Source organism: Mus caroli, chromosome 1, assembly GCF_900094665.2.
Source record: "Mus caroli chromosome 1, CAROLI_EIJ_v1.1, whole genome shotgun sequence".
Taxonomy (NCBI): Eukaryota; Metazoa; Chordata; class Mammalia; order Rodentia; family Muridae; genus Mus; species Mus caroli.
The window spans coordinates 58858780-58882093 of NC_034570.1; the positions used below are offsets into that span (position 1 = coordinate 58858780).

The 23314-nt window shown below is 42.4% G+C and overlaps 1 protein-coding gene across 4 annotated transcripts in view; it reads right to left on the reverse strand.

Moving 5' to 3' along the window:
* Positions 1 to 23314, reverse strand: part of Plekhm3 (pleckstrin homology domain containing M3) — a 169481-nt gene that overhangs the window by 115158 nt on the left and 31009 nt on the right. For all 4 annotated transcript variants that reach the window (XM_021171504.1, XM_029477340.1, XM_029477337.1 and 1 more), the window contains exon 3: positions 19078 to 20010. In XM_021171504.1, coding sequence (XP_021027163.1) covers positions 19078 to 20010 — 933 coding nt within the window. The remainder of the gene's footprint in view (positions 1 to 19077; positions 20011 to 23314) is intronic.

The following is a 23314-nucleotide window of genomic DNA, read 5'->3' on the forward strand; positions in this document are numbered from 1 at the left end:
GGCGCTGGCTCTGCTGGATGGATGGCTCTGTACCCACTGGGCACAGGCAACACTAATAAACTGGACTCACTGAGCCACAAAGGAAGGGAGGGAGGGAGGGAAGGGGAGGGGAGGGGAGGAGGGAGGGAGGAAGGGAGGAAGGGAGGGAAGGGAGGGAAGTGAGGGAAGGAGGGAAGGAGGGAAGAGAAGGGAGAGAAGATAAAGGCAGGAGGGGAATGAGTTGGAAGGTCCATGGAGGGGGGAGAAGGAGAGTGGGTGGGAGGGCTATGACCAAGATACCTTATATGTATGTATAAAACTGTCAATGAATAATGGAAAATATTTTATTAAAAAATGACCTTTATAGCTGGGAGAGGCTCTACAGGCTTAAATACAACCCTAAAACATATTCACCAATTGTTTCTAAACCTATCCTAAAGTCACTTCTGTTTATTACAGAATAATTTTTGTCTGGTGGGTTTCATTTTATGTTCGTCTACAAATTTTACAGCACTGGGAGATTATACACAGGGAAATGTCGCTACTTATTGGCTAGAACTTGGCTCATAAAGTTCTGTTGTGCAGTCTGAGGCCTGACACGTGTTCAAAAGCATAAATTAGGCTTGGAAAGAAACTGTCCCTACCATGGTTGACACACTTAGGTTAACTTGAGTTGGCACTTGCAGAATGGACGGCAGCTGTTGCTAGCACAGCGATGTCCTTAAGAATATAACAGGAGTGAATAACTCCTTTGGGAGGGTGGGGGATGCATGCACTGATCCAAGGAATTTTCCACTCAACACAAGCAATGTGGCAAATGTTACTTGTAAAGTACTTGTACTGTGCTTGATGCACTGAAAGAGTTTGGTGCCCATTATATCTACTATATGAGAGATGAGGAGACTGGAACCAGCAGACAGCAACCATCAAAACACAGGCTACCTACAAGTTATCGTTGTGTATTGACTGACTGATTGATCTGCAGAAATATAGCATCCAAAAAAGTCAGCCATTGGATTTTTTTTTTCTTGTCTGAATAGGATCACAAATTTCAAGTATGCTGTAAGCTGTTAGGTGAGGCTTTCATTTGGCTTGAGTTTTCTAGTTGGGGGGTAGGTTTTTGTATTGACTATTTCAAAGCTGAATCAGTTTTGATGTGCAATATGTTTACTGTACTAATAGTAGTGTAAGAACTGTATTTAAGAAATGAAGGGAATATCACATATCAGGTGATTGATTACTGCTGACTGAAAACATAAATTTATTAAATTCTACAGTATTTGTCCAATCTTGTGGAATGTTGTTATTAAGATTATAAATCATGAGCTAGAAAGATGGAGCAGCAGTTCAGAGCATTTTTGCCCTTGCAGGGACTAAGGTTTGATTCCCAGCTCCCACAGGATGACTCACAACCATTCCCAACTCCAACTCCATGGCCTCTGATGCCCTCTTCTAACCACAACAGGCCCTGAGAACAGGTGGTGCACTAACATACATGCAGATAAACACTACCATATAAAAGTGAAAATTTTTAAGTTAAAATCTGTTTTAATTATAAACTATATGAAATAAATTAATAAATACTGAGTCGATTCCAACTCATGGTGAGAGGTGTCAGGATTTATTGGTCTTTCAGGCAAACAATGATTGAGAACCTAAAGTCAATATTTAGTCAAAATTTATCTTGAAAGGCAATAAATCTTGAATTTTGCTAAGGGAGTAAGCAAATAATGTGTGCCATTCTAGGGAGTCTGACTGCTTTTCATCTACTAAATATCTGCCTTGAGTTGTAAATAGAAAGACCTAGGAGAGATCTGCACTTCCAAAAGACATGATCTGAGTGGTAAAGTTCCTTTTCATTTCCTACGAGACATTTCAGTGGCGGGCTGTATATTAGTGTAAGATAGGATTCATAATGAAAGGTTACAATTCATCTTCTAGTGTATTTAAACCAGTCCAAATGTAGCAATTCTTCCATTCTTGTTTTCCTCTTTAAGTCAATGACTTGACTTTACCAATTACTTCTGGTTGTTGGATTTTGAGGGGAAAGGATTTTAGAAAAAGTCATGTCAGTAACGACTCAAGTCAGAAACCAGAGCATGCTTGGAAACCACATGCTCCAGTCACCCTAGTGACACTGCAAGGAGAGGTGCTTGGCAAAGAACTTGGAATGCTAAAGCACACGAGGGCCTGCTCGGGCAGGGTGATCTAATGGTAAAAGGTCGGTTAGGGCTGTCTCGAGCAGGGTCCTCTGAGAGGATTCACTGCTAAGACAAGAGCGGATAGGGAGAGAACCTGCTGGGCCCTTACACCACTTTCAACTTGACTGGGCCTTGGCCTGGGAACAGATAGAGGAGGGTGAAAGTATGGGCAAGGGTCTGTCAAAATGACCATGATGCTCTGAGCCCCCAGCAGCAGTCGGGGGCTCTAAGAGTCAGAAACAGGTAGTTTGGAGAGAAAGTGACATTGCACAGACCAGGCCACTACAACAAAGCATCACCTGGGCTAAACTGACAGACACATCATTGCTAAAACCTGCGCCAGTGAAAACAGGAGAGGAAAGTCCGAGGTCTCTGTGCTCACTTTGTGCGTGTGCCAGTGGGGCTGTAGCGTCTACCAGCATGGAGACAGCCCGTCTACAGGCTTTGCTTTCTTACCCAAGGAAAATGACTCACGATGCTCGGTAAAGAAGGGCCAAGGAAAAGAGGCCTGGTCTATGTTGCGCCCTTGTCTTTTAGACAACCTGCTTGTAACTTTGGGGCTTTTTCTTCACAAATTAATCCTTTTGGTGACTCACTTGTCCTCTAAGGACTCTTATTTGAAGACCACTGGCCACAGGGGTTACTGCTCTGTGAGCATAGCTTAGCTCCCCCTTTGACAATATTGTAACGCTAGGCCTGCAGTCCTGTGGTCCAGATCAGGCCCACCTCACTCAGTATGTAAAAGGCAAAGACTAGGCTCGGCTGCTTAGGACTTACACATTGAGAGCTGGAGAAAGATGTATACTAAATAAGTTGCCTCACTGGAATGTTCCTCTGAAATGAGCTTAGCCCAAGCAAAGAAGAAATAGTAATGCTGACCCGTCTCTAAATTCAGGACCTTTAGCATTATTTTCCATGTTGAGGATATTATATTAAAGTATTCTTTATCTTAATCACGAGGGTCTTCTGGAAGATCCCATACTAAAACAAGAACCTGGCTCACCTTCTCTTAGTCCCAGCCCTGCTCCAAACACTTTATCTTGCCAATGTATGCTCCAATTACATTCTTTCTACAGGGCCTTCCCCTGGCAATTAATGTTCTGCTAAATCACCACTAGCTCTCTCTGTGTGATTTCCTAGTTACATTTCTATTAGGATTGGTCTCAAAGGTCAACAACCTTTTAGCAGCTTAAAAGTTGATATTCTCCTTTCTGTTTATCTGAGAAACAAGCTGTTTCTACCCTGTCTCTGGACCTTATCTTTTCTTCCAGCTTGGATTTAGAGGTCTCTACTTGCATTAGCCCCATTCAGTCTGTGGCTTAATCACATGTAGTGTTGCATGGCAGCCCCTCTTACTTCCCCTCACGTCTCTCCCTGTTCTTAACACTGCTTCTCTTCTCTCATACTGCATGAGGTCTCATCTCTTTGAACTTTACAGTATCTTTAAAACACAATCTTCCTTCTTCTTCCCTGACAGCATCTCTCAGAGTAATGCCTACTTGAGCTATTTCAGTAATGACAACAATTTGATAAAATTAAAGTCATGAGAGTGGACCCAAAGAGTACTAGAGACAGTCTCAAAATGGAAAAAGATGACTTTCATCAGGTTCCTATTAATCCATACTTGGATCTCATTTTCATCCCGCACCAAGTTCCATATGCCTTATCAGTTTTGGAGACTGTCTTGCCTTGCTTCTTTCCTTTATTCCTTTGTTTTATGACTTCTAGGTTTTCCTGTTCCTCTTAAAATACATCTATGACCATTTCCAAAGCTAATATTTTAACTAAATGTTTGGTATTAAAGCAAGGCTATTTAATCTTTTTATTTAATAGGGTAGGGAAAATTAAAAACTGCCTATATAAGTAGAAAATACCTATTTTCTGGTCCCCCCTTTGCCATTTGAAAGGGATTTCTTAGCATAATAATCCCTAATTCTCTCCCAACTCCTAATCAGAACTCTTCACAGACAGAGAAATGAGGTATCCAACTGATTAGTTCTTAAATATTTATATATTAGTGTGTGATGGGAGGGGGCACGTGTACAACTGTGCAGGAGCAGGAGTCAGAGGACAACTGTAGGGAACTGGCTCTCTCCTTCTACCTTTCCATGGGTTCTGGGGTTCCAACTCAGATCACTAGACTTTCCTTTGGTGGCAAATGTCATCCATCTGAGGTATCTCCCTAACAAGTGAGTTTAAAAGAAGGATCCTGGCATGTTCCACTTGACCTCGGAGAGCTGGTATTCTGCCTACTGCAGTAAGAGGGTATTATCTCAGGGATTCCAGCTGTGGCCAGATGCATAAATGAATCTAACTTAGGGGTTCATTACAGAATAATAAATGTAATCTCTAAACAATACAATCTCTTCTTTACGGTCTCTTCTTTATGATGTCTGAAAGAAAAAGGAAGACACACTGCTTGTGAACCCTGTAAAACTCCTTAAGGTTCATGGCTAGGACAGAAAGCATCTACTCAAGGTAGGGAAGGAAAGAGGAAAGCAACTGGCATGTGCATGATGGTAGGATTATTGGTAGCTTCAGGAGATGCCAGGAAACCTTTGGCATTATCTGGCACCTTTTATTCAAACTAAAATCCCTCATCCTAGCAATGGATGAAAAACAGCATCTTCCCAAAGGTGGCCCATCCTTTGTTAGGCTACAGACTTCTCTTTATCTAAGATATCACCAAAGAACCTCCCCATATTTTCTGGGCAAAAATACAGTGGTACAGTATTGCTGAGTTAAGATATTTGACTTTGAGACGATGCCGGGGCCTAGCAAACACAGGAGTGGATGTTCACAGTCAGCTATTGGATGTATCACAGGGCTCCCAATGGAGAAGCTAGAGAAAGTACCCAAGGAGCTAAAGGGATCTGCAACCCTATTGTTGGAACAACATGATGTACTAACCAGAACCCCGGAGCTCTTGTCTCTAGCTGCATATGTATCGAAAGATGACCTAGTCGGCCATCAATGGAAAGAGAGGCCCATTGGACTTGCAAACTTTATATGCCCCAATATAGGGGAATGCCAGGGCCAAAAGAATGGGAATGGGTGGGTAGGGAAGTGGGGGGCGCTATGGGGGACTTTTGGGATAGCATTGGAAATGTAATTGAGGAAAATATGTAATAAAAATATTAAAAATTAAAAAAAAAAAAAAGATATTTGACTTTGAGCCGGGCGTGGTGGCGCACGCCTTTAATCCCAGCACTAGGGAGGCAGAGGCAGGAGGATTTCTGAGTTCGAGGCCAGCCTGGTCTACAAAGTGAGTGCCAGGACAGCCAGGGCTACACAGAGAAACCCTGTCTCGAAAAACCAAAAAAAAAAAAAAAAAAAAAAAGATATTTGACTTTGGTTTGGCTAGAATTTCATAATACNTNAACNNTNTNCANANAAANNNGNNAAACCTCCCCCCCCCCCCAGGACAAAGTGTTGATGGTGCTGACTCACAAGACTGGAAAGGCTGGCTTGAGGTTGTAAGTCAGTGGCAGGCTACCAGTAGGAGACCATGCTTCTGTGCTCCTAATTTATTACATACCCACTAAGTCTGGATGCCTCCCAGCCACACATCAGGTGTGCCTATTATTCTGTGTGGTCTCTAAGAGTCTGGGGCTTGAGAAAGACATCTTTATTGATGAAATAGGAAAAAGAGATCAAGACTGTCAAGATAAGTCCGATCCTCTAAGTCAGAGGCACAGGCCTGGTGATTTGAAAGGACAGTAACTTTCAGCAAGGCTTTTGGTTCAGCCCCATATGAATTAAACGGGGAAGACATAAGCTTTGGTGTATGTGATTTCTAGTCTTGTGGGAAATAGCTTCGAATCCACATCTAAAATCTTGGAACCCTAGTTTCTGTGGTGTATACACAGCAAATTAGATTTTCTTTTCAGTTAAAAGTAATAGAGAAAAGTAATTTAGCTCATTATTTTGTACATATTAAAAATTAAACACACCATTTTAAGGTAAAACTTGAGAGTGGTATCTGCATTAAAGCAGCTGGTGCTCTGGGGAGTTGCAGGAGGTGGACAGAATAAAGCTGATAGGTTCTAGCCTGACTCTGAAGCAATTTGGTCCCAGGAGTGGCCAAGAAGATACCATCCAAAATCTCCTCTCCTAGACAGCTACAGCCAGTGTTGAAAGCGGGCTGATTTAAACAATGGAACAGGTGAATGCTGAGGGCTACTTGTTTTCCTAAGGGGAAACCACATACATCACGTATCCCCCTCCTAGCCAGGTGCCATTTTGGTTTCGGAAATGGTTATATACTACCCTGTACTGCTATACAATAACATGTGTGGTCTTTATCCCTGGATTCTGGCAGGGAGCCAGAATTTTCCCTAAATGATACAAATGCCTCTGCTACTTGTGAGCCCATTAAATTACACCTGGGTTTATAGTAATAAAGCCACTCAATGGCTTTAGGAAGAGAGCTGGTCACTAGAAAGAGTGGCTAACGATTGAGTTCAAACATGTGGCTGATGAATCAACCTACTTTACCTATGTCATGGAATTGCTGTGCAAACAGCAATTTTGTACAGCATAGCTATGAAGTTCCACTTTGAACAGATCATGTGATGAGATGGTGATGCACTCTGATTCTCCAAGAAGAACAGACAGACTGTCCATTTGGTTGCTCCTGATTCATATTCTTTATAATAAAACTATTAATTGTAAGTGTAGCTCTTTTCTGAATTCTGTTGGTTGCTCTAGGAAATTAGTACGAGAACCCCTGACCATTTAGAGCCAGTCAGAGTGAATGTACCCCAGTGGTCCTGGACAACTGTAGCTGGCATGTGAAATTGAATAGTCTTATGAAGGATTGAGTGTCATACTTGAACCGCAGTGAATAACTGAGTTGAAACAGAATATGTACACACGTGTCAAGTAAGTTCTGATAATGCAGTTCCCAGAAGGGGGCAACCCAAGTTTGAGAACCCCTAGTCCATGAAGGCAGGTTAAGCACATTTGGAAATGTTACATGCTTATCCCTCATATTAGCACAGCAAAGCTCTGAGGTCACGTATTGAAAACCCAGAAGTGCCTAGAAGCTGCAAGATGCAGAATCATCACAAGTTTGACATGAGTAGATTTTAGTAGCATCATTTACTAAACATTTTAAACAACTTAGACAATTTAGTGGTGAACGTGTCTGAGATCCCTAGAAATGGTGGGAGAGCAGCAAAGCCAATGTGGGAGTGCTGAAGGAAGGTCCAGATAGGTCACCAAAACCGTTCAGTGCACATCTACACTGCACCAGATGCAGAGTTAGGCAGATGGCGATGAACATGAAGAATACAGCAACTGCCAGGGCAATATCTGCAGCCACATTCAGGAAACATACATTAAGCAAACAATTACACAAAAAATCTTACAATCTCAATTGTGAATAGCAGTTGAGCAAAGGGCACTAAGCTTGCATTACAGTGAGGGGATTTAGAAAGTCCTAAGCAGTTTGAGGGGTTGCAAAAAGTGCTCTTGAGGACTTGAGGACACTGACCTGAAATATGAGTTTAGGTAGCACTGGGAGCCGCACTCTCCAGAGAGAATCAACTGGCCATTTGAAAACTTGGGAGCGGGTACAAATGTTAAGGAAAATAATGAATCCAGTGCTAGAACTTAGGCAAAGGGTCTGAAACCCAGTGGACAGGCCAAGATGCAATAGGGATGCTGAAATTCAAGACTTACAAGTGGAAAGCAACTGAAAGTTGTAAATAGGACTGCCTGTAAATAGGGCCAAGCTGAACTTTAACATGCTCACACTCATGGCAACTGACATATCACACGGGAAAGTTAGAATGCAAGGCTACTTAGGAGCTCGTGTGGACGGCAGTCTGAGTGACAGATGCTGGAGTTGGAGGCAAATCATTTAAGGGAGAAAAAAGGCTGCCTCAAAATTCAAATACTAACTATGCTTGTCAGACAAAATGAAGCCAGAATGTAGGTAAAGAGTTAGAACCATCCCCATACTTTCTTTAAATTCATCACAGCCTAGAACCCTGTTGGAATATCATGAATGCTTCCATCGTGAAAGGGTGATGTGAAAACCTGGTGATTTTTCAGGAAATCAATACCTTCATGGTTGAAATGCTTAACATATACAGAAGAAACACTTTAAAGGAATATGTTCATAAAACCTAGGAAAAACTAAAGGATGGTTTGATTTACCTATTAAGAGCATTCTATTACCAGGTGCCATACACCTTTGATCCCAGCACATGGAAGGCAGAGGCCAGCCTGGTCTACAGAGCAAGTTCCAGGACAGCCAGGGCTGTTACACAGAGAAACCCTGTCTTGAAAAACCAAATGAACAACAACAGAACATTTTATAGCTAGGTTAGTTAGTACTTTCTCCATGTCAATATACATGTAGTTAATTTGGAAATGTAATCATAATAAAGCCTCAGGGGTTGTAACTTCAATAGGTCATAGGATGGGTCCAGACAGTCCTTCTCACATCACATCACAAGCCTGATTCTAAGGCATCTTTTGATAGACCTTGGGGTAGACAGATCTCTGATAGGCATCTTAGAGCACTAAGGTCTTTCCTCTAAAAAGTGAGACACAAGTCACGAGCCATAACAGAGGTCCACATGAGAAGACAAGGAAGGCTTATGAGAATAATATTTAATTTTACCTGGAACAGGAGAAAAAGGAAGGAACAGAAGTAGAGATGGCCAAGAAAGACTTGAGAGAAAGAACATTCGAGATACAACAGAGTAGGTACAATACAGAATTATATCCATAGCCACCGCCCTTGATCTTAGGGTCCACTGCTTTGTTAGCATGCCCTAATTTCCATCCAAAACAAGAGAAGGAGCTTGGTGCTCTTTGGGTTTTTATTGATTTGATTTCATTAAAACATCCTCAGTGTTAGCATTAATCATTGTGGAAAGACACGTGGGCATAAAGTCCTATTTCCTACTATAAAATTAACTTTTAAGTTACCCCCCACAAGTTCAACTTCTAGGACCAACTATGTTTCCTCCAAAAATTAAATAATTTTTTTAATTAATTCAAGAAATAAATTGGTATTGCTCTATTAGATTACCTTATCTACAGATACATTAAATATCAAGTTTAGGGGTAACCCTTAGGGACCTAGGAGGCTCAAGGAAGAAGAATTACAGGTTACAGGCTAGCCTGAAATACATAGAGAGAGCCTAAGTCCAAAAACTATAAAAGAAGGCAACTTTTTATATAATTATGCTTCTGCCTTAGACAGATCTTAGGAAGCCTCCCGAATAAGAATTCTTACTCTTAGCGTCCATGAGAAGCTCAGACATTTAAAGATCCTAGGTAGGAATTACGAAGGGTCTCAACCTACCCAGTCTATCCTAAAACCACACCTACACCAATTTCTTCCCCAGGGGAAGGTCAGTAAATAGGAACTTTTAACTCAATGTGGAGTCCAACCGTCTAGTAACACTTTCTTCAGAAGTTTAAGCAGAAACGAACACGTGATGAGAACAATGTTAGCCAAAAAGGAAGCTACAAAAAGCGACAAGAACTTTCCAGACCAAAGTATAGCAACAAAGACTCAGAGAAATGAACAGCTTAAAAAAAAGCACAGTGATGCCTATGAAGTTCAGGAAGGTCTATCAAAAGATCCCTGTCTTCTGAAATTCAAAATGATCTTTTTCTTCTGAAACATATCAAAGAGATACATGTGACTTCTGTGATGAAAATACTAGGAATAAATCAAAAAGGCAAATTTATATCCTATAAAATCAAACGGCCTACTTACATAAAGTGATCAAATCTCCTTGAATTTCAGGATGTGAAATAGTTTAAAATACAAATTATATAACATTGTTCTTCATAGGCTCATGTTACTATTTCAGTGTGTGTTCATATTCTTGCTACCCATAAGGGTTTTTTTTCCTAGACCTAGAAACTTAGACTCTAAAAAAGACAGAAAGTAGAGTAATTTATACAATGACAGACATCAGAGCCAGGAAAAGGATTCCCATCATCCGTCTTTCCCAATTGATATTCCTACTGTGTAAGTTCTCTTTACCAAAGGAAAAAGGATTTATTGGATGATAGGTAAATGGAAAACATTGATCTCATTTATGTCTAATTATGAGAGATTAAAAAAATAACATGAAGAGAGATAAAAGAAACTATAGAGCAAGAACATTGAGGGGTAGGGGTAGAAAGAACTAAAGATCTCAGTTTAATTGTGTTATAATCACTTACACAAAATAGGGCTGTCTTGTTTTCTGTATATCAAGCATGGTGCTCAGAACTTAGTAGGGGCTCAATAAACACTTGCAGAAGGCCTGAATTACTACATCTGTGCTACAGAGAGACAAACTCACACAATCTAAGTGTCTTTCTAAGCAATGTTTGTATTTTAATTTTGTTTTGTGTGTATGATGTGTTGGTGCATGTCACCACTTGTATGCCTGGTGTCCACAGCGTCCCTATGAGGGTGCCAGACCCCTTGGAACTGGAGCTAAAGATCACTGTGAGCTGCTGTGTGGGTGCTAGGTATTGAACTCGGGACTTCTAGAAAAGCAGCCAGTGCTCTTAACCTCTGAGCCATCTCTCTAGCCTTCAATCTAAGTATCTTGACATCTGAAATTCGAGGTTTTCTAATCTCACTAGACAGGCCTCTGCTTATTTTCTCCCTTGGCCACAGGAAGTCCAACCCACTTGTAGTAGTTCTGTTACATAAGTCAAATGGAACAATACTAAATGAGCCTATTTTGTAAGTGGCAGCTTTCAAATATGCAACACTAACATGTGTTCTCCCTCTTCTAGTCACATGTGTACACTGATTTTAGTATCCTCACCATCTATATCAACAGATGTGGGTGTTTACTCTTTTTTTGTTGTTGTTTTGTTTTTTGTTTTTTCGAGACAGGGTTTCTCTGTGTAGCCCTGGCTGTCCTGGAACTCACTCTGTAGACCAGTCTGGCCTGGAACTCAGAAATCTGCCTGCCTCTGCCTCCCAAGTGCTGGGATTAAAGGCGTGCGCTACCACGCTCAGCTGGGTGTTTACTCTTGAAGAACAACATCTGTAACTGAAAATTCCAGATGTGGTCCAGCCAGGACTGAGGACAGTAAGGATCTCTCTCTCTTTAAAAAAAAGAGGTTTTTTTATGTTGCACGGATCCACTCATGTGAAGGGTATTGGAGCTACAGAGCACATTTGGAAGTTAGAAGTCTGTTTTCTCCTTTTACCTGTGGGTCATGAGCTTTACCAGCTGAGCTGCCCACCAGTTAGATAATCATTGGGAGGTGGGGGGGGGGGGNGTTTTGTAACTGCTTTTGATAGAGCCAAAGCAGACCCAATGCTGGCTTCCAAGTTGCCTCATCTGTATGCCTACATGGACTACTGCTGGTCAGGTTTATTCTGCCTTCCATCTCTGCAGTCAACTTTCTGAATATGAGTACAAGACTGGGTACCCATCACTCTAAGTCTCATCTCATTTGTCTTCAGCCACTTCTCTAGCTTGACTTGCTCAGTTCTGTCATTTTACATCTTAATGATCCAACTCAGTTTTTTTTTTTGCAATTTTCCAACTCAGTTTTTTAATAGCTGTAACTGTAGTATGTACATTTATGTGATCTCTATCAGGGCAATTGTCATATGTAGGCAAATATTAATAAAAGCTAGCCTTACTAGGTGCCAGGCCCTGTCCTTAGCCCTTAAATTCAAATTTTATCTGTACTCAAAGTAATAAGGTGGATGTGATTATGTTGAAATGAAGTGATTTATCCAGGGGGATCGAACTCGCAGTAAAAGAATGGAAACCCAGGCAGGACTTGAGTGTTTATCCTTAATAAACTCTGAAATCTTCCTGGACAACCTTGTAGACTGACATGCACCTACCAGTCAGCAGTGCTTGGGTAAAACACTGCTAGTCATTCACACAATAACATAACTGTGGCCTCTGATAACCCTGTTTCACAGTGTTGGGAATTAGGCTAGATGCCAGATGTCTTCCTAAACACCAAGCACTGCACAGCAGACCTGACCTCATATCTAATAGCCTCATTTCCCTCTGTGTGTCCTCAATCAACAACCAAGTAAATCCTGGGCAGGCCAGGCCATACCTCTTCTCTTCTCTTGTGCCTCAGATGGTCTCTACTGCATAATGGGCATACAGTATCAACTATTGTAGGTGTAATAAAAGCCAAGGAGACTCTCCCCGAGGAGATTAAAAACAAAGTCTAAAATGGGAGTTAAAATGGAAGGCCATTTTAACTCTTCAGCTTTCAAATCACAATGGGGAGTCTGTGGCCTCCCACGCACTCTCGAGCGTTCCCTCCAATACCTTTACCTAGCATTTGAGGGAAGGGGCTTTCTGCACAACTTTGGAGGGAGGGCACAGCCTACACATTTACATATCCCATGGATCCTGGGAGAATGTGAGTAATACATGTAAAGTTTTTAATAAATTTTTAATAAATTTAATAAATAAATAAATATGGTCTCTCCCTTCTAAATATTTGTTGACATGAACATTAAAATTAAAATTCTACTTGAAGATTTTTTTTACTACAAGCAACATTTATGTTCACATTCAAGGTTAGAGAAATAAAATTTAGCCATTTAGTGCATACACGACATGCATATGCACATACACAAAACCCTAGTGAGCTCTCCTTTGTAGAAGAAATCACAACACAAAACAGTAACAAGATAATGTGGATGACATGACAACGAAACATCAGATTAAGTGCTTTTTACTTATTCAAGCTGATTCTATGGCTTAGAATATATATTTGCATTTTTCTTCCTCTAATTCTCTACCTTCCCATACACTAATCAAATAAATCTTTATTACCATTCCTACCAAAAGGGAGACAAATCTGAAGCAGCAGTAAATAAAAGGATAGCAAACACAAACAAAAACCTCTTCCTTTCGGTTTCCAAGTTCATCTCCTTAGAAGACCTGCCACTATGGTACACCAAATTACCCCCTAATTTTTTGCACAGGGTAAAATCAAATCTTCCCTAACATATTTATACTTTTCCCCCCCTAAGAGTAAAATGCGTAACTGCTCCTCTTTGCACCTGGGAACCAAGAGATCCACACACACACAATCAGATTCAATTTCTTTTTCTCAGCAACTACCACTCTACGGGATTTACTTCAAGGCCAGTAAGTAAATGAGGCCCAAGGCAGAAAGAACTGTTGCTTACTTCCAAACTGGTAGCTACCAAATGAATAATTAACCTCTCTATACTTTCTATCGGGGATGCTTGTATTGCTAGGGTGAAGGTATCCTTTATGTCTAAACGATGTCATAAAACAGGCACTTGCCAGAAATATGCCCTCATTTATCACACGAAATGCCATGTGGTATTAGTGAGGTCGATACTGTTTGTTTAACATATTTTGCTTTCCTGGGGGCTTAAAATGATTTGTTTTTGCAGCTGTAACAGAGTTAAATTAGGGGTTTATCTTCAGCTTAGCTGGTTGAGCATATATAAGGTGGGGGTGCATTAATTATCTGCCTGGAGGCCTTTGGTCGTCTTCCCACAGCTTCCAGCATCCTTCAGGTCCCGAGTTACACCAACAAACAGCCAGATCTGATCTTCAAGTAATCAAGTCTGGTTTTTCAGGAACTGAGAGCCACTGAAAAAGGGGTTTGTTTCTGCCTCCAAATTCCCCTCCCCCAACATGTAAATGCTATTGGTATAAGGACATTTTTTCCCTTCAAGCAATTGAGCAAAGAATTTGAGGGGGGAAAAATCGTAGAGCAAACACTACTTCCAGACAACCATTCCCACACGTTAAAAACTGCCAGAAAGCACGTGCAATCCCTTTTCTCCCTTGTTCTATCTACTGTTTTCTGTCTTACCCCCAGAAGGGATGGGAGCTGGCCCCAAAGATAGATCTCTCCAAAGCCTGTACTAAAAAAATTCTAACTCTTCGTTACCTGCTTGTCTGTGTCTGGGAGGAAAGGGGAGCAGAGAAGTAACCAAGACAGAAAGAGAGCAAAGGGAGAAAGAAGCAGTAAGGTGAGGCAAAGGAAAATTGGAGTACAGTTCACACAAAAATGAACTGAGCATGCACACAGCAGGGTGCAGGGATGCTCCACATCCCAGGTCCTAACAACAAACTTCTTTTTCAGAGGTTCATTGTCAATCAATTAGCCAGGGCAACAGGGGTCTGTGAGATGGGGGTGCCCAGGGGAACAATGGGCTACCCTGTTGTATTACTATTTAATCACTTTTACTAAATAAATAGAGCAGCCCCGAGGTCCTGTCCTGTCAAGGGAATTTATAACAACAACAACAACAACACACACACACACACACACACAGAGAAGGGGGAAAAAGCCTTCATTTTCATTGGTCATTACTTTTTTCCTTCAGGACAAGAGAGGGTTATTACTGTAGCCTTAAGTCCCATCTTTGTGCTTCTTGCCTTTGATTCCCATTCGGACCCTGCCACTTTCTGGCACTAATTTGTCAGGCTGAACAAAGAGGGGATTTGTACCTCCTGTAAGGTCTCAATTAGGAATGGCTTCTGCTGTATTATGTGCCATTCAGAGGAGACACAATGCCGGTAATTACAGGAATTTGCACTAAATGGCTGAAGAATTCACAGCAAAACTTTTCCCCCCTTTGAGTTTACCCCCTCCCAAGGGCTGGAGGGGGAGAAAAAGGAAAGTAACAGCTCTTGGTGCCAGAGATGCACAGTCACCAACAACAGTCCTCAGAGGTTAAACAGCAGCCAGGGAACAGACCATAAAACCGGCAGAGGGAAGCCCAGGAGGCAGCCCTAGGCCCACTCTTCGTCCCTTCCCACACTCAACTTCAGTTTCACTCATGAGCACTGCCCTAAGTGGGCCATCCAAATCACACGCAGACTACAGAACAGTGTCACGAGGAACAGTTTTGAATGTGAGCACTGCATCCCTGTCACACCATTTAGTCACAGGCTCTTGAAACTATTGCACTCAATTGCTAGGTTTCTTAATTGCTGGGAACTTAACTGTGTGCCCCAACACCAAGAAAATGATGTATCTGCTGAGTAGGTACACATGTCAAATTCCTAAAGAAAACAAGCATGTTTTAATCTAATGTATACAGCAGCTATGAATAACCAAATTTAGAAACACTTATGGCCATGTACTACATAAATATTTTAATAAACTGAACAATCACCTTTTAAGAATTAATATTTTAAAATCACAGGTTCCTTATTGTCAAATACAATTCTGAATTCCAGCCCATGTTTCACTAAAGAAGCACACCTCATTTTCTATTGTAGAAGCTTTTGACAGAGGCCATATTGAAGCATCCCCAAATAACACTTCTGCAGCACCTCACCCAGCATGCATTGCTCTGCTCAAGAACTTTCTGTGACGTCATGGTCAAACATGAAGTTCATCTGCATTGAGTGCCTTTTTTATAGTCCAGAAATGATCTTCTACGGTCCTACCTGGCTCTACCTACCTCTGACGGCTCGGGGATCTGGAATGTGGCTGTCACATCTGTGAATCTGGTCGTGGCTATTTGGCAGTTACCAATGTTATTATTTAATATCTAACATTCCTAGCTGCCTACAGTCTAATGAGGGAAGGGGCTACGTCCACATTTCTAACGCTCTGACCTCAGGCACAGCCATGCACTTGGCAAGCAGAGAATAAGCAAACAAGCACAGGAATGGGTTCTCAGACGTCAGGAGGTGGGACTGGAAAGCTCAGGGGTCCTCAGGAGACAGGCTTGACCATGGTTAGGCTTCTGTAGCAAGGGCTTGCTAAGCAGCCACGGAGCTGGAGAGGAAGCTATGCAGCTAGCACACACAACTATCCTAAGTCTAAGCATGAGCCAAGAAATATGGAGTTATGGTTCCCCATATAGCTTCAAAACCATAACCTCAGGCATCCTGGTATGGTCATGCTCCATTTTCTCTGTAGGAACTGTTTAAAACTTAAGAGACCTAAGAAGTCTTCACTTAGAGAAAGAATTTAGTGAAACAGGACCAACTGTCCATATTTTATATATGTAAAAGCCAATATTTGTAGCTCCTCTAAATAGCAACCAAATGACAACAGAATTAAGAGCCTACTCAGTGCAACCTTCCAGTTAACACTTATTCATCCAAATATTTATTGGGGGAGGGACTAAGTAGACATTAAAAACTTAACAGTCTAAAGAGATACACTAAAGCCATGAAAGTCTGTGAATTTGCTTCTCAAAGAGTGCATGAAGTCCAATGTGCTGAACTGATTGACAGCCTGGAAGGCAAACATGCTAGTCTCTAGCTGCTTTTCCACCCGGTCTGTGTCATCAGGACACAGTTACAAAAAGCAAAGCAAGTGATTTAAATTACCAATGCTGAGAGAAACATGGATCCTTAAAAGGGCCATCTGCTATAGCAACCTCTAACAGCCTCCCACTAATTTAAAAAACATTCAGGTTTGTATAACAAAGCTTTTTCTTTTCTTTTTCTTTTGAGACTCTGCCCCCTACAGGACACACAGAATAATTCCCAACCTGAGGCAGAAAAACAATCTTCCTTCCTGGTTTAGCACTAGGAATGAAAAGGCCTGCAAACCACATATGCTGTAAAGCGAGTGAACTGGTTTTACTCTGGAATGCACTACATTGTACATTACACACTTACAAGTTAGCGGTCTCTCTGAACTAGAAACGCACCTGCACCCACCGGAGTGCCAAGCCGAAGCATGAAGCACCAGCTGCGCGAGGGAGCAACCCAATTCCACTTGTAACCCTGTGCTGAGCTCCCTGCTCTCCGTACTCAGCTACCCCCAACAGTCCAGATTTATCAAGCTCCAAATTTAGACAGCCAAGGGAGGCATCGTGTCACAGGGAACTGGGTGACAGACACTGCCAGAAAGGTCTGCTCTCACCCATTATGTAATACTTTCCCTCTTCTCCTTCACTTCCTTCTCCGGGCCTCGGCTCCTCGCTTTGCCTTTCCCTGTTTTTCTCTCTCCAAGCTTTAGATGCACTGGGCTTGCTCTCCAACACTCCCTTTACTCAATGCAATGCAACATATGGGCAATGCATGCTCCTTCAGGAAGCAAACTGAGAGACAGGTGAGAAGTGTTAACTGAATGGCAGCCTTCACAGCCCATGCAGGGCTTTCTTCATTCTCTTACTATACAGTCTCTTAAGGCAGAGACTCCAGTGACCGACTTGAGAACAAGGCTGGGCTAGTCTCCTATTTTCCAATAACAAGGAATTTATGGACTCTATCAGCAATCTAATGTCACACAAGTATATTATGAATTCAGGACCCCTATCCTGTAAGCAATTAGTATGGTATTACTGAATGCCTGAATTCCAAAATATAATAATATATGCACCAAAAAGACACTGAAATGCTAACAATTTCTAAAATAAGTAAAATAAATAAATGACAAATTAAACAAACCAAAACTACTAAAGGTAGTATTTTCTTATCAAAAACACTTCCAAAAGTAGTTAACTGGTTCAGCACAGGTCTGCTCTGTCATATATACAGACACACACACACATTACCTCCTGTGGCTTCTATGCTGGCTCTCAACGGATTTTTATTTGTTTTCTGAGACAGGTTTTCATGATCAATCCTAGACTGGCCTCAAACTGGCAATCCTCCTGCCTCGAAGCCTTCCCAGTGTTAGAACTACAGGTGGGTACTGCCACATCTGCTTGTGCTGGTATTTCTGGCTCAGAGTTTCTCCCTTTGCCATCCTCACTGCAAAGTTCCTATGCACAGTCACTAAGACCCTCCTTAAAGTCCATTGTTTTCCAGTAGAAAGGCGGCCATCGTGACTAGTGAATTTAAGGTGTAGGTTTTCATTCTGACCATCACCATTTGCTTTTTTCAATGCAGGGCAAGAACAGAGCATAAACTCTTGGCTGGTGGTAAGATCTTTATTCTTGTTCACTTTTAAATGCATACTTATTAAGTCTACAATGCTTGAATTTAAAATTTCTCCATCAGGCTTCCAATTAAGTCTGTCTTTGTGGTAAGTTATCAAGACAATTGCAAGGGAGGTAACTTTAATTTAGCTTAGTAGGTGAACAAATCTGGTTTAGGGGGAGACCTTTTCTCGCCTTTCTCTTCCTATTTCAGTGTTTGTGAGAGGCGAGGAGAATGGGGATAAAGAGGAATAACACTGTTGAAGACCTCTGAGTGAGGCCCACTCTGTCAATCTTACAGTGTTCCAGGGACACTGGGCTTCCCCTCCTATCTCAGCAGTCATCTGCTCTTCACCCTCTTTTGGCCATCCCCACTGTCCTCAATACTAACTTTATAGATTCTACTGTAACAAGATTTGACAAGGACATGATCAATTTCAGCTGCTAGCTAGGAACAACATTCGCCTTGCCTAAGGAATGTCAGTAGTTAGCTGGGATGCAAAGTTCTGTCATGAAACAATCTGTGACATGCACAGTTACAGTGATCATTATTCAAGAAGGCAGAGGAGATAGAATCCTGCTGACTCAGGAAGCCTAAATCCCATCTTGGCCAGGCTTTGGCCAAGTCATTGTGATTCACTGAGGTAAGCATAGCTGCTTCTATTTACATTACCAAAGGGCATTAGGATGGATAGATTTTGTTTGGTTTGGTTTATTTTTGAAAAAAGGCCTCACACTGTAACACAGTAGCCCTGACAGACCTGATACTTGATATGTAGCCCACACTAGCTTCCAACTTAACTTAGCCCCCTGTGCACTACTTAGATTTTATTTTATTTATTTATTTTATCTCACTTCACAGCCCTAGCTGACCTGGAACCCAGCGTATTTTTAATGCAGTACACTTCTTAGAGGAGAGATGCTTTTGATATACAGACAATTGTAACACGAACATCTACATTGTTGAATGAGAAGGGTTAAAGGTGAAATGCCACATAGGGCTTGGGGAAGCTCCAGCATGAGCATCAGGCTAGACGGGCGGGCACTCCATACCTGCACATTTGAAACTCTGAGCAGTGAGTCCTCGCTCCAAAGACAGCGTAGTCAGGATGCTCAGGAAGCTGGTGGTCACAGACTGGCGTTTGTTCTTCCGCAGCTCGCGGCCACTTAGCTGATCCTTGGGTTTGTTCCGCAGTGTGACTTGCAGGTTTTGCTCAGAACTCCTTGCAGCGTTGGCTGCTGTCTTCAGAGCCTCCATCCATTCCTGAGCCCTCTGTCGGGTCTCAGCCCGGAGGCGGAGGACATCCTGAGGAAAAATGACTTGAAAGCAAGAGTCACAACCATCCAGGTTGTCTATCTGCACAGCCAGACACACATCCACATTGTAGCTCAACAGGGGATCTTCGTCTAGCTTGCCAGGGTGGAAAGCCATAAGATAGGCCTTGCTCAGCACAAATGTAAAGGCCTTCCAGTTGTTTTGGACAGTCAGTCTGTAGAGTGTCCCTGATTTGAGGATATTTTGGTACTGTTTGGGGCTATCCAAGACAGGGGAGGCCAGCAGCCCACTGGATTTCTTCTGTAAACAGTGGTTCTGTGCACAGTCACCATGATGGATGAGTCCTGGAGAGTTTGCCATCTCACCCTGCCGTCCCATGTAATTGGGTACAGCAGCATGCACGACTTCCCAGAGCTTCTGCCCCCAGTCCAATGCCTCCCATGGAGACTCTGCCTTTAGCTGCAGTTGAGAATTGTCATAGAGAACAGTATCTACCATCCTAGCTTCAAGATTGCCTAAAACAGAGATGCTCTGGAAGTGGGAAAGCTGGTATGTGGCATACAGGTTTTGATTGCCGCTGCTATCAAGGCTGTAGAAGTTTAAGTTGTAGGGTGAGAGTTCTGCATAACAGCTTTGCCAGTAACTGTCATGGTTCTTCCTGATCTCCAGATAACCCTTCTTCAGTATGTTTGGGAATGTCTGCTTGTGCTCTGGAAAGAAAAAAAGAAAAGTCAAAGTAATAATTAATTATGAGAAAACAGGCACATAAAACCAATCACATTGGGGTGGGGGCGTGACATCTTTCTGGTTCAGATAAAACAAAATAGTGACATTCTACGTGGCACCTAACTGGCAAGACGTATCTAGGAAATGTTTTACCCCGAGGTAATGAACAAGCACAAGAGTACATAGGGAGCACACAATGCCACTGTGACACAGGGGCCTGGGTGCCACACAGACATGCTGAGAAAGCTGTGAACAAAGCACGTGTGTCCTGTGCATCAGTCACATTGCCAGGTCCTCCTTTTGTAGGTAAATTCCATAGAGCTCCAGGACACAAGAGCGCATTCCTGCACACAAGCTACTTCCCTGCTTAGACTCCTATCTTTTCCTAGGCTGGGGAAGCCAGAAGAGGAGAACAGAAAGAGTGTGAACTGTGCTGCTTAGAAACTCCTATTCCTCAGGCAAGTTCATCAGCCCTAAAGACAGCAGCAGGCCCTTCTGTCCAGCACCATCTCTACCCTTGGCTCAGCTACATCGCCTTCGAGGTCTCTCCTCAGGCGGCAGTTTTCTCTCGAGTCTACTGTGCTTATGCTGTGCCCTTGGCTTGTGAGGTTCTGTCCACTGCTTCAGCAAGCGACTACACAATTAACTTTCCTCCCGACTTCTCTCGCCTTCCCTCATCTTATCGGTAGGCACACGGCCCTGGTCAGCATCAGGCAGCCCTACAATAATATTCCTCTACCACAAGCTTTTATCAGACTAGGTTATCTAAGCTATTTAATGTCCAAGCAAACGGTATTTTAAAGTTTGTTTTTTCAAGTCTGTCTTCACTAATGGAGAAGATCTCTTTTCCTTTCTACAGTATAGCACACAGGACAACACCTTATCACTACAGAAACAGGTCCTTAGTAAATACAATATTGTTAGGTAGGTATAGGTATATACTCGTAATGTCAGCACTGGAAAAACCGAGGCAGGAGGATCACAGAGCTCATGAGTCCAAGGACAGCCTGCTACACACTGAGAACCATTCTAGCCTATACTACAAAGCAAGTATTTGTCTTAAATAAATAAAAAATGAAAAATAAAAAAGAGTACTTGTTAAATTAGAAATAGAGCTTCTGGCACAACACCTAGCCCACGAGGGGCGTAATTCCCGTCCCACCTCTTTTCTCCCTTTCCTCACTTGCAAAGTTATCCAGTCACAGCATCTTTAATCTGTGGTAACCCTCACGGAATGCCATGCAGAACTTTAATAAAAGGGACTATCAGTACAGAGACTTCCTGGGAATTTACTTCTTGAGACAGGCTCTCTTTTGGTAGCCAAGGCAAGCCTCAAATTAAGATCTTTCTGCCCCAGCTTCCTGGATGCAGAGACTGTAAGTACAGGCTGGCATACCTGGTCTCCTGAGACCTTGGTCTGCCAGGAAAGAATATCCATGGGAGAGAATGGTTTTAAAAAAAAGGTGACCTGGTAAAAATTTTTATGTCTGAGCTACTTCTTTTTTTGTTTGTTTGTTTGTTTGTTTTTCGAGACAGGGTTTCTCTGTATAGCCCTGGCTGTCCTGGAACTCACTTTGTAGACCAGGCCAGAAATCCACCTGCCTCTGCCTCTGAGTGCTGGGATTAAAGGCTTGCGACACCACACCCGGCGTCTAAACTACTTCTTAATCTCTCTGCTGACACCTTCTACAAACAGCCACAACCTGAGTCATTCCCTGAAGATAGATCACACTTGCAAAGGGGAAAAGGAAAGAAGTAAGGAGGGAAAGAAAGAGGGAGAGAGGGAGGGAGGAAGGGAGGGAGGGAGAGAAGGAGGGAGGGAGGGAGGGAGGAGCAGAAGGAAGGATGGACGGATGGACAGACAAACGGACTAGCTAGTTCTCATCTTAAAATACCAAACCAGCAGAGGAAAGGAGAGACAAGAGGTGGTGAACAGTCTGTTTCAGCTGCTTTATGTCTCTGGTCCCAATGTTAATTCATTACTGTTTCTGTGGTAACTAAAAAGCCGTTAATTTCTCACAGCCCACGCTAGCCCCTTTGTAGAAAGAGATAATGGGTGCCTACTCTCAGACATCTCTCTACTGACAGCGCAGGAGGCAGGCAGGGCTGAGTGGCACTGCTGCCCCCTCTGCCCTCTCATTTCCATCAGGCCGCCTTCTTACAGTCAGACCTCGGCTTGTGCCCTGCTCAGCCCTCCCAGCTGTGACCCAGCAGCTCAGCTATGAGCTCCCGAGTGAAGCAGAACCCAGCTCTCCTGCTTTTAGACAGAAATTACCACCTCCCTTTCTTACTCCCTGAGAGCCTTTTACTGCAGCTGCTGGCCCAGCAGCACAGCAGACCGTGCTCACCCCTTTCCGAGGTCTACACTCAGATGTAGATGACAGGTCAGACGGAAGGAACAAGAACTTTCCCTAGGATATCTCCAGGGTAGAAAGCTAAAGTGTGCTCGACACTGTTTCCCACACAACAGGAACTTGTGTCTTTGTTCTGCTCCCGGCCTGAGCCTGCACGGAGTGGCTGCAGGAGTATCGCTGTGTCTGAGGCCAGCCTAGGCTGCCATGAAAAATCCTGTCTCCATACAACTAATAAACAAGGCAGGAAGGCAGGAAAGTCCAGCAAGCTTCTCAGGAGTTACTCCTTTCTCAGACCAGCACTGTTCATGTCCTCTTTTCTTACATTTGTGCTTGAAGGATTAATCATCTGTAACTATAGGGCTGGAGAACGACCATGTCTCTCTGATTTCCAGAAACTAGTACTTTCTATGTGATCTGAAGCTTATTTTAAATATTTTTTGCTACTGACAAATGAGAAGATATAGATGTGTATATGCATATATACACACACATATATACATATAAACATGTATATATACATATATACACACATATACATATATATATATGTATATATATATATATACACAAACACATAAACACAGATATGTAAACTCATTATTTTGCCATAGTTGGAGTTTTCCCTAGATCTTAGCATTTTAACTCATTAAATTTATACATACATTTTAAAGTGCTCAAAATTTCAATCTTAATGAATATAAGAGATTCAGATAGATAAATAATAAGATTTATACCATTTCCCTGAAAATGCAGAAACATTTTTTTTTTTTTTTTGGTTTTTTGTTTTTTCCAGACAGGGTTTCTCTGTATAGCCCTGGCTGTCCTGGAACTTACTTTGTAGACCAGGCAGGCCTCAAACTCAGAAATTCGCCTGCCTCTGCCTCCCAAGTGCTGGCAAAAACATCTTTTTTAAAAATTCACCATAACCCACCAC